Raw genomic sequence first — 13,275 nt, forward strand, 5'->3', positions numbered from 1 at the left:
AGAGAGCTTGTAAATCAAGGCAAGGGTGCTTGGGAGGGAGGAGGAGCCAAGATGGCTACTATAAAAGGGGAGCATTTGATAGTATTTCCTGAGATCTACATTCTGACTCACAGTAAGTTCATCTCTGAAATGACTTTTACTGAAATGTTGTATTAGTTTTCTTAAGATGTGGTTCACAAAGGAAAGGCAGTATATATTTTATGAATTGATGTGTATGTAGTCTTCACTTCCTTACATTTACTGATAGCAGTGAATGTATGTTATGCATTTATGAAAGTATTTTATGTTTATCTATCGGTCTTTGACAGTGTTTAACTTCGAACCTCTGTATACCAAGTATACTGTTTAGGCCTTCTATATACTTATTAAACTGTTGATGTATTTTTAAATTTCAGGATTTGAACTACGAATATTGAAATGTCGGATCAAGATGAAGGTAATAATAACCTAATATTTATACCACTGAAGAATGTTAATATGATGATGAAAGCATGTTATCTTCTGTGGTGTTCTGTTGTTTACTGTCCAACAGGTATTTTACTTTACAGATACTTTTTTGTTTAATGTATTGTATGCTATTGCTGCTTTCTTGGTCAGGTCTCCCTTTTAAAATATGTTTTAGACAGAGACCAACCTGCTTAAAAGTAAAAAATGCTATAATCTTTCTTTGAAATATCCTCTAAAAAACATTGTCAGCATTGGGATATGGTTAAACTCTGCAGCAGAGTAAATTAAATCTCAAGCAAGCCTCACGTTTTGCGGATGGGTGGGATTTGGAGAGAGTACGGAAAGGCAAGGGTGACGAGCAGTGTTTTGTTATTGGAACCTCATTTAGACTGAAAGATTCTTGCATATTGCACCAAATGAATAGAGCATTAACATCTCTCCTGTACGTGAACAGGAAATCAGGGGCCCTTCGGCTGCAAGCCACGACCGGTCTGCCCTCCTCAACCATGCCCTCCTCAACCATGCCCTCCTATAATATGCCCTCCTCAACCATGCCTTCCTCAACCCTCCTGCTGCCACCATGGGTGCCATGGGTCTTGTGGGCACGGGCATTACCATGGTCACGGGCATGGTCATGGCCATGGACACTGCAATTAGATTTTCTAGTGTGTGGGGTTATTAATAAAAATTTCATTGTTGTTTAACAATAAAATAAGAATTACCAGTTCAAAAAAAGAGTTTGGCCATAATATGCAAGGTGAAGTCTAATTGCAATAATATCTGCTTGTGTATATTCCCGGAATATGTTTATTCTTCATAATCTTCCTGCGTAAATATAATTTGACAAGGTCTCTCTTAGAAACCTAATATCTCATGATACCTTCGTTAGTTGTTCCTGCAAGAGGGCTTTGAAGAAGTATGATCCTGAGCGTAATGTCTATTTGAACGAGCAGAAGATTGTGTCATTGACCAAGGCTGCTGTCTTTGCAGACGTGTTCACACCAACCCATAAAATAAACCGTCTCCAATACCTATAAGTGTTTAACAGCGTGAGTGCCACTAATGCCATAAAGGAGGTGTTCCTGTGATGGCTGATCGCTATGTTCTGTAGAGAAACAAGCCAGAACCCAACAAAGCCTCCAGCTTTTGTCAGGTCCAGTTATAGATTTGTATCAGTTACTGGTCAGCCAAGTGACAAATGGAACAAGACTGAATTGTCTTCTACGCAAGAGATGTCTCAGTCGTGTATGCCTACTCGAGGCCAGACAAGAAAGTTTCCAATTATTTTATCTGATATAGAAAAAAAAATGCTCTGCATACTAATCACTCAAAGCTGAATTGTCGTCTAGAATGTTAATCATGACATTATATATGGACATATTTCATATTTATTATATTAAATATGTATAATATATTTATTATATTATACATATTTCAATGTAGCTCTGTAAAGCACTTTGAACTGGCAATTCTGGATTAAGGTGCCATATATAAATGCAACTTTCTGTTATTTTATTATTGCTCTCTATAGATAAAGTTTAAATTCCTATTCCTACACCTAAGTATACTTAGGTGTACACCAGTCCTTGCTTAAAACAACACCAACAATATAGAGAACAACTGTAACAGGTTAGTTTAAACTAGGAAGACAATAATGTAAGAAGTCCCTCCTCTCTTCGATAGATGGCAGTGTGCACATGGCCGTACTCCAGGCTCGATTCTTATTTGCTCGATTGTTCACACGCCCCTCATCGTTGATGTTTGCAATAGCCAATCAGAAGCGAGTGTTTCAGGAAGTGACTGTATCTGCGAGACAGCAGAACAACAAGTAATCATGTCATAAATTCGAATACAAGCATGATGCCACCAATCATATATACCGCTTACAGTTATGTTTAGTTTCACTTGGTATCGAACGTTTTTCATGCATTTCTCTTCTATGCATGCCAATGCTAAGCTAAGCTTCAAGGCTACATGAAGTTTAAAATGAGATAGGTGGTCTCTCTTTTTGAAGGTTGATAGGGACTGTAAATACTTGGCGACTTTAACATCCTGCCAGAGAAGTTGCACTCACCTGAATTAACCAACTTTTTTGCCACCTTTGACTTAACACTATCCCCTTCTCCTCCCACACACAGAGCAGGGAACCAGCTTGACCTGATATTCAAAAGGTCCTGTGGCACCTCTGCTCTCTCTGTTACCCCACTCCCCGTATCTGACCATCACTTTGTTGCTTTTTCTCTTCCCTTAAAGTCCTCTCCCCCCTCCTCTCTAGTCCCCACATTGTCACCACCCGCCGCAACCTCAAAACTCTCTCTTCGTCTACGTTTGCCTCAACTGTTCTGTCTTCACTACCTTCTATTGAACAATTCTCTCAACTATCCACAGAGGAATCCTCTGACACTCTGCTATCCTCCCTCTCCTCCTTTTTGGACTCCCTCTGTCCCTTCCACTCTAGACCGGCGCGATCTTCACCCCCCCTCCTTGGCTGTCTGAATCTCTGCGGACCCATAGAGCAGAGTTGCGGGCAGCTGAGAGGAAATGGAAGAGATCAGACTGTCCTAATGATCTATCTCACTATCTCTTCTCTCTGATTTCACCTCCACTGTGTCAACAGCCAAATCTGCCTTCTACCGGACCAAAATTAACTCCTCCGCCTCAAACCCCAGGAAACTGTTTTCCTTGTTCTCTTCCCTCCTCAACCCTCCCTCCCCTCCTCCTCCTTCCTGCCTCACTGCTGATGACTTTGTTACCTACTTTACCCAGAAAGTAAAGGACATTAGCTCCTCTTTTATCACTGCCACCATCCTCCCTCCCTCCACCCCCACCTCTGCCTTTACCCAATTCATCCCTCTCACCTCAGACGAGGTCAACAGAATTATAACATCTAACCATGCCACCACCTGCCCCCTGGCCACTATCCCTTCCTCCCTCCTCCAGGCTGTGTCAAACGACATCCTGCCATTTCTCACCGCACTTATTAACCTGCCCTTTCCTGGTTCACATCCTACCTGATGAATTGCACTTATCAGGTAACATGGAATGGCTCCTTGTCCAAACCTTGCACGCTTGATACAGGTGTTCCTCAAGGCTCTGTACTGGGGCCTCTTCTGTTCTCCCTCTACACCAGATCTCTGGGCTCTGTAATTACATCCCACGGCTTTTCCTATCACTGCTATGCTGACGGCACTTAGCTATTTCTCTCCTTTCCCTCATCTGACAAAGCCCTGATTGCAACACGCATATCTGAATGTCTGGCAGAAGTCAGCACCTGGACAACTGCCCATCACCTGAGGCTTAACCTCAACAAGACTGAGCTCCTCCTAATACCAGGGAAAGATTGCCCACACATGGACTTACTGGTCACTGTTGAGAACATCACTGTATCTCCTTCTCCAACTGCCCAAAACCTTGGTGTAGTTGTTGGACAATCAGTTATGCTGCACCGCAAACATCACTGCGGTGGCCCGATCCTGCAGATTTGCACTTTACAACATCCGCAGGATCCGGCCCTTCCTCACAAGGGAAGCAGCTCAGCTTCTAGTCCAATCACTGGTCATCTCCCGCCTCGACTACTGCAACTCGCTCCTGGCTGGACTCCCTGCCTCTGCGATTAAACCCTTGCAGCGCATCGAGAATGCGGCAGCACGCCTCGTGTTCAACCTACCAAAGTTCTCACATGTGGCCCCCCTCTTCCGAGACCTCCACTGGCTCCCTGTAATAGCTCGCATCAGATTCAAGATGATGGTACTGGCATACAAGGCAGTCGATGGAACTGCCCCTGCCTACCTCCAAGCATTAGTAAAGCCACACTCCCCAGCTCGATCCCTCCGCTCAACTACCTCAGCTGGACGTCTGGTACCGCCATCGCTAAGAGCAAGCAAAGGTCGATCAGCGAAGTCACAACTTTTCTCTGTTTTGGGACCTCAGTGGTGGAACGAACTCCCTACCGATGTGTAGCATCTACAGTAGCTGCTATCGTTGCTTTACACGGGGAATGGGTTAGCCTAGCGATTGTAATACTTGCACTTGGTTCTATGAACATCTTTACTGTATCGACAGCGATATATTGTTTCACTTCTTATGACAAATGTACTTATTGTAACAAATGCACTTATTGTAAGTCGCTGTGGATAAAAGCGTCTGCTAAATGCCCTAAATGTAATTAAAGACAATGTGCTGCTATATGTACAAAATAAATCAATCCGTTTTTGATACTGCACTTTAATCAGTTATAAAGGGCCATATGAAACGCAATGTGCTAGAGGTGCCAAAAAGTTTGGTAATGCCATTTTTTTTTTGTCGTGAGAAAAAAATTGTGGCAGAGCAACGTGATATCAATTCTAAGCTAAAAAATCATGATTCATATTTTTCCCCGAATCGTGCAGGCCTACACTGCAGCTCAGTCAGAACCATCTCCACAGGATGTCCTCAAGGCTCTGTGATCTCCCCAGTCCTCTTGACCCTCTAAGCCAACAAATCCTGACATGGTATATATATAATACTCTGACGACACAGTCATCGTGGATACCACCAACTCATTGCAGCAACTGCAGTCTGTGGTGGACGACTTCTCTCTCTGGTGCAGGTATAACAATCTCACAGTGAACATCTCAAAAACCAAAGAGATGGTCATAGATTTCAGGCGCTCCTCCACCAGCCCCCTTGCTCTTCAGTTAGATGGCCGGATAATCGAGAGACTGGAAGAGTACAAATACCTCGGTCCCATCATTGACCTCAAGCTCACCTTCAAAAGTAATACAGACCGCATCTTCAAGAAATGTCAACAACACCTGTACTTTCTCTGGAAGCTACGACGGCTGCAAGTCGACAAGTCAATACTCCAGTCATTTTACAACTGCATCATTCAATCCACCCTCACCTTCAGCATCCTGCCGTGGTTTCGTTCCCTGAGTGAGGTGAACAAATGTCCCCGTAACAGGATCATAAAGATAAGTGGGAAGATCATAGGACAGCCACAGACCACTCTCACAGCCATGTATGAAAAACAGGCCATCAGGAAAAGTAGACGGATCATATCGGACCCCACCCATAACCTTAACAACCAGTACCATCAGCTACCTTCAGGAAGCAGACCCCGTTCCCTGCCCCTAAGAACCAAACGAGCCATGTCCACCTTTGTTCCAGCATCCATCAGGCTGTTGAATAAACAGTAAGCCCCCTCGTACCGCCCAACCCAACCCATCACTTCAGACTTCAACCTATTCACCTTCCACCAACTCACAATCTATTCTCCCTACCCACACCTCCACCCCTACCCACAGGGTCTTTTTTAGCTTTTAAGAATTTATTTATTCTCGTACACGATGGCTAACTATTTATTGTTAAAGAATATCTTGTTTGCATGTGCCTGACCACAAAGGAGGTCAGGCACAACTTTATTGTTCCCTCACGGGAAAAATAAAGTTCTTTGAATTTAATTGAAATTGTACGATTTCTATGTTGACGTGTGTCTTCTGTGTTGTAGTTCAATCTGAAGTATGAGTACTGTTGTCTGTTGTTGTAGGAATGGGAGACAGATGAGCAGACGGACATTGTCATCATCAAAGGAGCCGGAGAAAGGGCCTTCTGCGCCGGCGGAGACATCATAGGTCACACACACGCACATGCACACACACGCGCACACAGCACCCATCCTAATCTATTGGATAGTCTAATTACATGTTTTGGTTTTATTACAGACTGATACAAGATATATTCATCAGTCAACCACCTCAGATGTAATGTCCTTCTCCTTATATTATCTGAGGTGGTGTTATCAGAGACTACCAGCCAACAGTGCACTGGGTTCGATCCCCAATTGCTGTATCCTAATTGGTAGCTGACTTAAAGCCAGATACCTCTCAACCCTACTTCACATAAATGACATGTCTCTGAATTGCACTGTAAATCGTTTTGGATTAGTGTCAGAACTAGTGTCAAGTGTCAGAACTAATTTCGTGTTACTCGCATGCCATGGATTTCTGAAATCGATCTCGCATTACGTTCCTAACTTATTATTTCATTTTGCAGGGGTCACGGAAGCAGGAAAGTCAGGAGACCCTCTAGCACAGGATTTCGTCCATGAGGAGTATGTTCTGAACAACACTATAGGTAACCGACACCTGCTTATGAACATACTAAAGGTCCTTTTACATTGAACGCAAATACCTGTTGTTTTCCCACGTCATTAACATAATTACACATCATGGAGCTGAATGGGACTGTACAATGCCTACTTGCAATGTAGGACATAAATATAGCTTTCTCTTGATAACAAGAAGGTGTGCAGCTGTATCGTAACAGTTTTGTTTTGGATACCAACTTTCTTCAAGAGAGGGATAGCCAACTATTAGTTATATCGTATTCGGGTTGAACCTCAAAAACATCTCCTAAATATGGATGCATTAAAGAATGATCATCATAATCCCTTTTGCGAGCAGCCATTTGCTACAGTATTATATCTTGGATTAAAAAGAAAATGCCATTATAATTGAATCCTTTGAATATAGGATATTTTGGTAAAAAGGTCATTTTGTCATTCTTGCTGGTGCAATTATTATTGGAAAATGCTACAATTTCGTCAATTTTGCATATTTTATTCATTAAGCATCTGGTGTAAAAACAACTTTTTAGGCTAGATATTACCCGGAATAAAATGAATCAGCTTCAAGTCTGTTATATTATCCTGTGTGCTAAGTGTGTTTTCTATTTCTCAGGAATGTATAAGAAACCATATATTGCTCTTTTTGATGGGATAACAATGGGTGGGGTGAGTATTTTGTATTATATGCTGCTCAAATTGTACCATATATTTTTATACTTTAAAATTTGATTCATAACCTGGACCTTATGAAGGTCCAGGTTATGAATCGCTCACACCCAAAACATGCTCACACTCATGCTTTATTTTACATGTAACAACTTTTTTTGCCTGCGGGTGTCAGCAAAATACTGGATGTCTTTTCCCACTGGTTGTTTATTACCCTCCAGTTGTAAGGTCGGCAACGATTGGTTGAAACGGGATGACAGTTCATGGAGCATGTTGCTGACACTCTCCTATGTATTTTTTTCTTCTAACTCTTCACTGTCAGACTGAGCGGAATTTGAATAGGCGTCTTGGTCTGCAAAACCCTGCAGAACTATAGCTCTGATACAAAGACACAGAGCCTGAAATGTGCTGTAAATGTTAAATGTGTGTTCTCTAGTACTTATGTTTGTACGTATCATGCATACACTGTCCCCCAGATGAGAGTGGATATTTAGCTTCTTCCACTTATCTTAAGAAGAATTTCTCATCCTGGCTGGGGTGACCTTGACTAAGGTCGCAATTCTTCATATTTTATTTTCAGGCACATTGTCAGAAGAAAGGGCATTTGATGGCAAAGGGTTATTTACGGTGAATGTGTGTGCATGTTTTGGCCTTTTGACACATTGAAGGGGGATGATGAGGATGATTAGGATGATGGACGAGGAGCCTGTGTGAGTCATCAAGTTGGGGGGGGGGGGACAGAAAAGCTCCACCCTTGGCGCAAATCCAACAATAATTTGTGCTGGGCACTTTATTATCTTGACGAGGGGGGTGGTTTCTAAGGGGACATATTATCTTGATGTCCCCTTAAAAACACACAAACACGCGCACACAAACACACGCACACAGGCTGACACGACAAAGTGCATGAGACAATTGGAGAGAGGGGGGAACTATGGGGCAAAATCTGTAAATGACAAACGGCTGGATTTATAATGTATGGCTTAGGGTCATCAGCTGATAATGGCTACATGTCGTCATTATTGGACCAAAAGATAAATCAGAGCTTATAAAAGACTCTGCATACAGTTTAATGGGTAAACCCTATCATTAGAAAGACCCACGTATAGTAAGTGAAAAAAGTGAAAATCAATTAACATTGGTTTCACTGACCAAGCTGTACTCCAATTCTCAGATGTTAAGGATGTGCATGTATAAATGGTAATTGGACTGCATTTATATAGCGCTTTTCTAACCAGTGGCCACTCAAAGTGCTTTACAACATTGCCTCACATTCCCCCATTCATGCACACATTCACACACCGACGGCAGAATCAACCACGCAGGGCGACAGCCAGCTCATCGGGAGCAGTTAGGGTGAGGTGTCTTGCCCAGGGACACCACCACACTCCGGGGAGCCGGAGATAACTAGCAACCATCCGGTTACCAGCCTTCTGCTCTACCTCCTGAACCACATGCCTCTCCCTCTATACATCCTCATTTATATAGGGAGTGATCTGCACACATATGGAGCTAACATTTTATCCTACATATTTAACATAATTATTGAGGGGAAATAAGAGCATGACATTAAAGTGCGTGTGTCTTGTTAGCTGCACTGCGTGTTTGTTATTAAACCAAACATTGGGTGGGGGGTTAGGGGGGGGGTCAAGGTCCTCCAGACAGCGGCCGGCCGGACTGCACCATCTGGGCTTGGCCGTCTGCAGCGCAGACAGTGTTTTCCCACGGGTTGGTGCTCTATACGTCAGAGCTAGCTGTCCTTCCACCACTTTTGTTATTCTTTTTTTGGGGTTAAATAAATATCCTTAGTCCTTCTTATTTGATGAAATAATTATTATTTCAATTTATAAAGCATTCATGAAAACATTCATGAAATCTCAAATTACAGGGCTAAAACTGAACATGCAAGTAAAGCTAAATCAGTATAATGCTTACTAGAACTAACTAAATGCCCTCCTATATTAGAAGGTCTTTAGGTCTTTGGGTCTATAAATGACTGTAAATGGCTCCTGACCTTGTTGTGGGTTGTCTCTTCCTCAGCTCTGATGCTGCAGACCCTGGTCGAGGAGGGCCTGATCTCTGAACACATGTTCTACCACATCCCGGAGAGCACCAGCGACATGCAGGCCTCCCACCAGGTAGCCCTCACACACCTGCATGCGGCACAGCACAATCAATGGTTTACCTCGAATAGTTGAAAGATCTTTTACCTTGCAAAGCATTATGGTCTTTGCTGTTTTTTTAACCATTTTTAGGTAAACATATCAATAGTAATTCATAATTAAATAAAAAAAAACTGTCCTTGCTCTATCTATTAATTAGTCAACGTAAATTATCCATTTTCTTGAATGTTAGACAATAAATTACTTAAATGAATAAGACATGCAAGACCCATGTCACCTCTCGGAGGGGGGGGGGCACTTCCCTACAGTTTCCCGCCTGAACCCTAACCCCCTGTGACCCCCCGTCTGCCCAGCTGACCCAGGCCATGCGCTGGCTCCTGGCCCGCGCCCCCCTGCCCCGCCCCCTCTCCTGCCAGACGTTGGTCCAGTTTGTGGAGGCGGGCCTCAGCCAGCACTTCAGTGGCCGCCTGCAGGCCCAGCGCCGGGAGCGGGCCTCAGCCGGCCTGCCCTCCCTGGACCACTCCTCCACTAGGGCTGCTCGATTATGGAAAAAATCATAATCACGCTTATTTTGGTCAATATTGAAATCACGATTATTCAAACGATTATTTTTGAGTATGAAAGCATGTTGCACTTATTCATCATGCCTCTCCCAAAGAAAACTATGCAACTGAGAACTTTGTAATTTCGCCTTAAGAAAATACACAAAATGGTCTAAAAGAAAATGTTCCAATCTAAAATGATGTACAGATATGTATCCTGCCCTTTCTAAAAAACAAAACGAAATAATCGAAAAACCTGATGATGTTAATTTTGTGATCGTTTGACGCTAAAATCGAAATCGCGTTCAAAATTTGATTAATCACCCACACCTCCCACCTTGGATTATTAACGTACGTCTTGATCTTATTCCTTATTCCACAGCCGGCTGGTCCCAGCTGCAGTCCTCCGTCCTCCGCTACGCCTCCCAGATCCCCGGGACCCCCCACGGCCGGCCCCTCCTCGGGTCCCGGCTGGAAAACCTCCTAGAGAGGGTCCGCCAGCAGCACTACCACCCGGGCCCCGCCGCCCACCGCCACCGCCGCTCGTCGCCCCGTCGCGTGTCCTGGGGGGGGCGGGACGACCGCCACGGGCCCGGCTACAGCCAGGTGCCCTGGGACGACCTGCTGGTGCTGTGCATCGACCACAGGCTGAAGGACTGGCCCAGCCCCGACCTGCCCCTCTGCCAGGGTACGATCCCCCTGGTCTGAGCCCTAATGTCCGACCCCTATCCGCTGAATGTGTTGACCTAAGAAGAAAGCACTCCATTGAGATCATGGGGCTCTATTCACTGATGTAGTGCCGCACGTTCTCATGTTATCTTCTGGGTGTGTTTTTTGTTTTGCGTGTGATCAGATGCGGTGACGGAGGACGGGGAGGTGCTGGTGTACTTCCTCACAGAGTCCCTGAAGCACTTCGATCCCCCTGAGGAGTGGAGCCAGGCGGTCCGACTCACACACCGGCAGAAACGGCTGCATACAGAAGGGTGAGAGGAGCACGTGTTCAACCCCATTATCCACGCTTATTTCTCTAGGTCGGCGTTTGGATTATTTCAACCTTTCTGGGGACACACTTTACAAAAGGCACCACATCTACTTTCTGTCTTTTCGTTTTTTTTATAGTTAAATAATCTGCTTGGTGGCTCTCCTATGATATTCTGAAAGCATTGGGCTGACGTACATTATCGGCTACATTTTGGTCGCCGATTAGCCAAGCGTATTTTAATATTTCAGTTTGGTTTTCACCTCTCCCTTCCACCAGAGGCTGCGATGCCAGCGAGGGGGCCCCTAGCTCTCTGTCCCTGAGACAAAGGCTGTTTGACTGCCTGGCAGCGCCCCAGCCAGCCCTCTCCTCCACCCCCAGCCTGGACATCACCCACACCTCCTCAGCCCAGGAGCTGCTGCCTGGACTGGTGCTCCGCGGCCTGGAGGAGGAGAAGGCCCACAGCCAGAGGTATGGACCCTACACCTACCCTACCATTTAGGCCTCTGTATGACTACTATCTTGAGTCAAGACAAACTTTTCATTGTAAATCTAAATATTTCTTTGTTTCTCTGCATCTGTCTGTCTGTCTCTCTCCTTTCTGTCTGTCTGTCTGTCTGTCTGTCTGTCTGTCTGTCTGTCTGTCTGTCTGTCTGTCTGCAGGAGCATTGAGCAGCTGAAGCGCTGGTTGACCTCCGACCCCCCGGAGAGCCTGTCCATGCCTCTGTTCATACCCTCCTCCACGCTGCTCTCCGCATCCCCGCCCGCCGTGCCCTCGAGCAAGGCCAGATCATCGAGAGCCCCACTCACAAAAGTATGATGGTCCTACATTTATCTTAATGTGATTTGAATAATAACTCACGTTAATGGGGTTGAGATAGTCAGGTGAAGTGGTTCCAAAACCAAGTCATCATCAAGGCATTTTGCGTACCAACTCGTATGCAAACGGTAAAAAGTAGGTAAATACACTTCTTAAATAAATACACATGGTAACGTGGGGAACATTGGAAGGAAAAAGCAAACAGGCTGCCAGGTTTTCATTCAGAAACACAACATAAAACCTAAAAATTAATTAATAGTTAAATGTGTCTATTCCATAATAAAATCCCCATACCACCTACAGTAATGGTACGCATACTACAGGTTGAAAAACACTTTAGTCTAGTGTTAGGATGTTTGACTCCTCGCCGAGAGGTCCTGGGTTCAAACCCCAATGTCCACAGTCTACCTGTAGCAAGAGCAACAATGCCCTTAACCCCTAACTGCTCCTGTAGGACATGTATGGAAACAAATGTTGGATTCACTGTAAGTTGCTTCTGATAAAAGAAAAGTCACTAAAAAGCCTACAAATAAATAAAGTTATTTGTACAGTTTATCATTGTGATTGTCATAGTGACCAGCATCTGTTGTATATCATTTTAGAAAGCAAAGTCCTCGGAGGACTGTACGTTTGACGACGGACCGGGCCAGACCGGTTCCTTCCCGGTAACCATGGCGCAGAGGCTCCGGGACATCCAGCGCCAGATCCTAGGGAGCCAGGAGGAGGAGCTGGCCTGCAGGCTGAGGCTTGACGGCATGCTGGGCATCGTGGACGACTGATCACATGACCCAAACTGCTTCATGTCATGTGACCCAGCAGCTAGTGTTCTGCCACCACCAACTGCCCTCAGTGGAGTGGAAGGGAAGCCTGTCAAGAATGTAGAAGGGCTCTTGGAAATGTCAGTTGTCGTTTTTCTTTCCTCTTAAGATGCCAGGTGTGTTTTAATTTGTTTTAAAATAGCTTAATAGTCTTATGGAAGGAAGACATATCCACCAATAGCCTGTGTTTTCCTTCCCATTTTTCATTTCTGTACAATTAGTAAAACCTTTTGAATGTTTTTGTTTGTGTATATATGTATTTTTGTCTTTCTGCTTTCTGCATGGCGTTGTCTATAAAATGAGAATATGCTTTTCTGAGAGATGTTTTATCAACGTATGGATATGATTTTGTGTTTTTCATGTTTTTCTTGACTTGGATGTATCAAATTAGAAGGAAATAAGAACTTAAGTGTGCTATTTTTTAAGCATGTACTTATCAGTCATAATAAATACCGTATTTTTTATGCAAGTGTATTTGATTTTTTATTTAATTGAGTTCTGCTCATCTTGGAGAGAGTTGATATCGCTAGTGCACTTCTTCACAGTGATGAAACGCCATGGTCCGAGGTTATTTTCTGGATAGCCTTTCGAAGCCGTCTATTGGAGGGTTATCAGAAAGACCCACCCCTTTCCCCGCCCAGCGGGTTAGTGATTGGCTAGCTAAGCCTCTGCTCATATCTTTCCACTGACTACCAAATCGGAAGGCACTGCAATGCGAAGAGGGAAACGTAGTCCTAAATAATATCCATGTGTGACCTTGGGTACACCGCAGCC

At 44.3% G+C, this 13,275-nt stretch overlaps 1 protein-coding gene and 1 long non-coding RNA gene across 2 annotated transcripts; both read left to right on the forward strand.

Annotated features, from left to right (window-relative positions):
* The first annotated feature begins 99 nt into the window (after positions 1–99).
* Positions 100–1,397, forward strand: LOC307072610. The gene is made up of 3 exons (XR_013811684.1): positions 100–112; positions 396–436; positions 902–1,397. It is a non-coding gene; the product is annotated as an uncharacterized lncRNA (long non-coding RNA).
* A 3,678-nt stretch (positions 1,398–5,075) lies between these two features.
* LOC307073828 (germinal-center associated nuclear protein-like) lies at positions 5,076–12,830 on the forward strand (the record flags this gene model as incomplete). The annotated part of the gene is made up of 8 exons (XM_079733790.1): positions 5,076–5,472; positions 9,260–9,398; positions 9,705–9,916; positions 10,267–10,572; positions 10,738–10,867; positions 11,143–11,334; positions 11,527–11,677; positions 12,286–12,830. 8 exons carry the CDS (start codon positions 5,076–5,078, stop codon positions 12,460–12,462), a joined length of 1,704 nt encoding a protein of 567 aa, XP_079589916.1. The 3' UTR covers positions 12,463–12,830.
* Between the last annotated feature and the right edge of the window lie 445 nt (positions 12,831–13,275).

The sequence above is a fragment of the Pollachius pollachius genome (assembly GCF_949987615.1).
Source record: "Pollachius pollachius genome assembly, chromosome: 3".
Taxonomy (NCBI): Eukaryota; Metazoa; Chordata; class Actinopteri; order Gadiformes; family Gadidae; genus Pollachius; species Pollachius pollachius.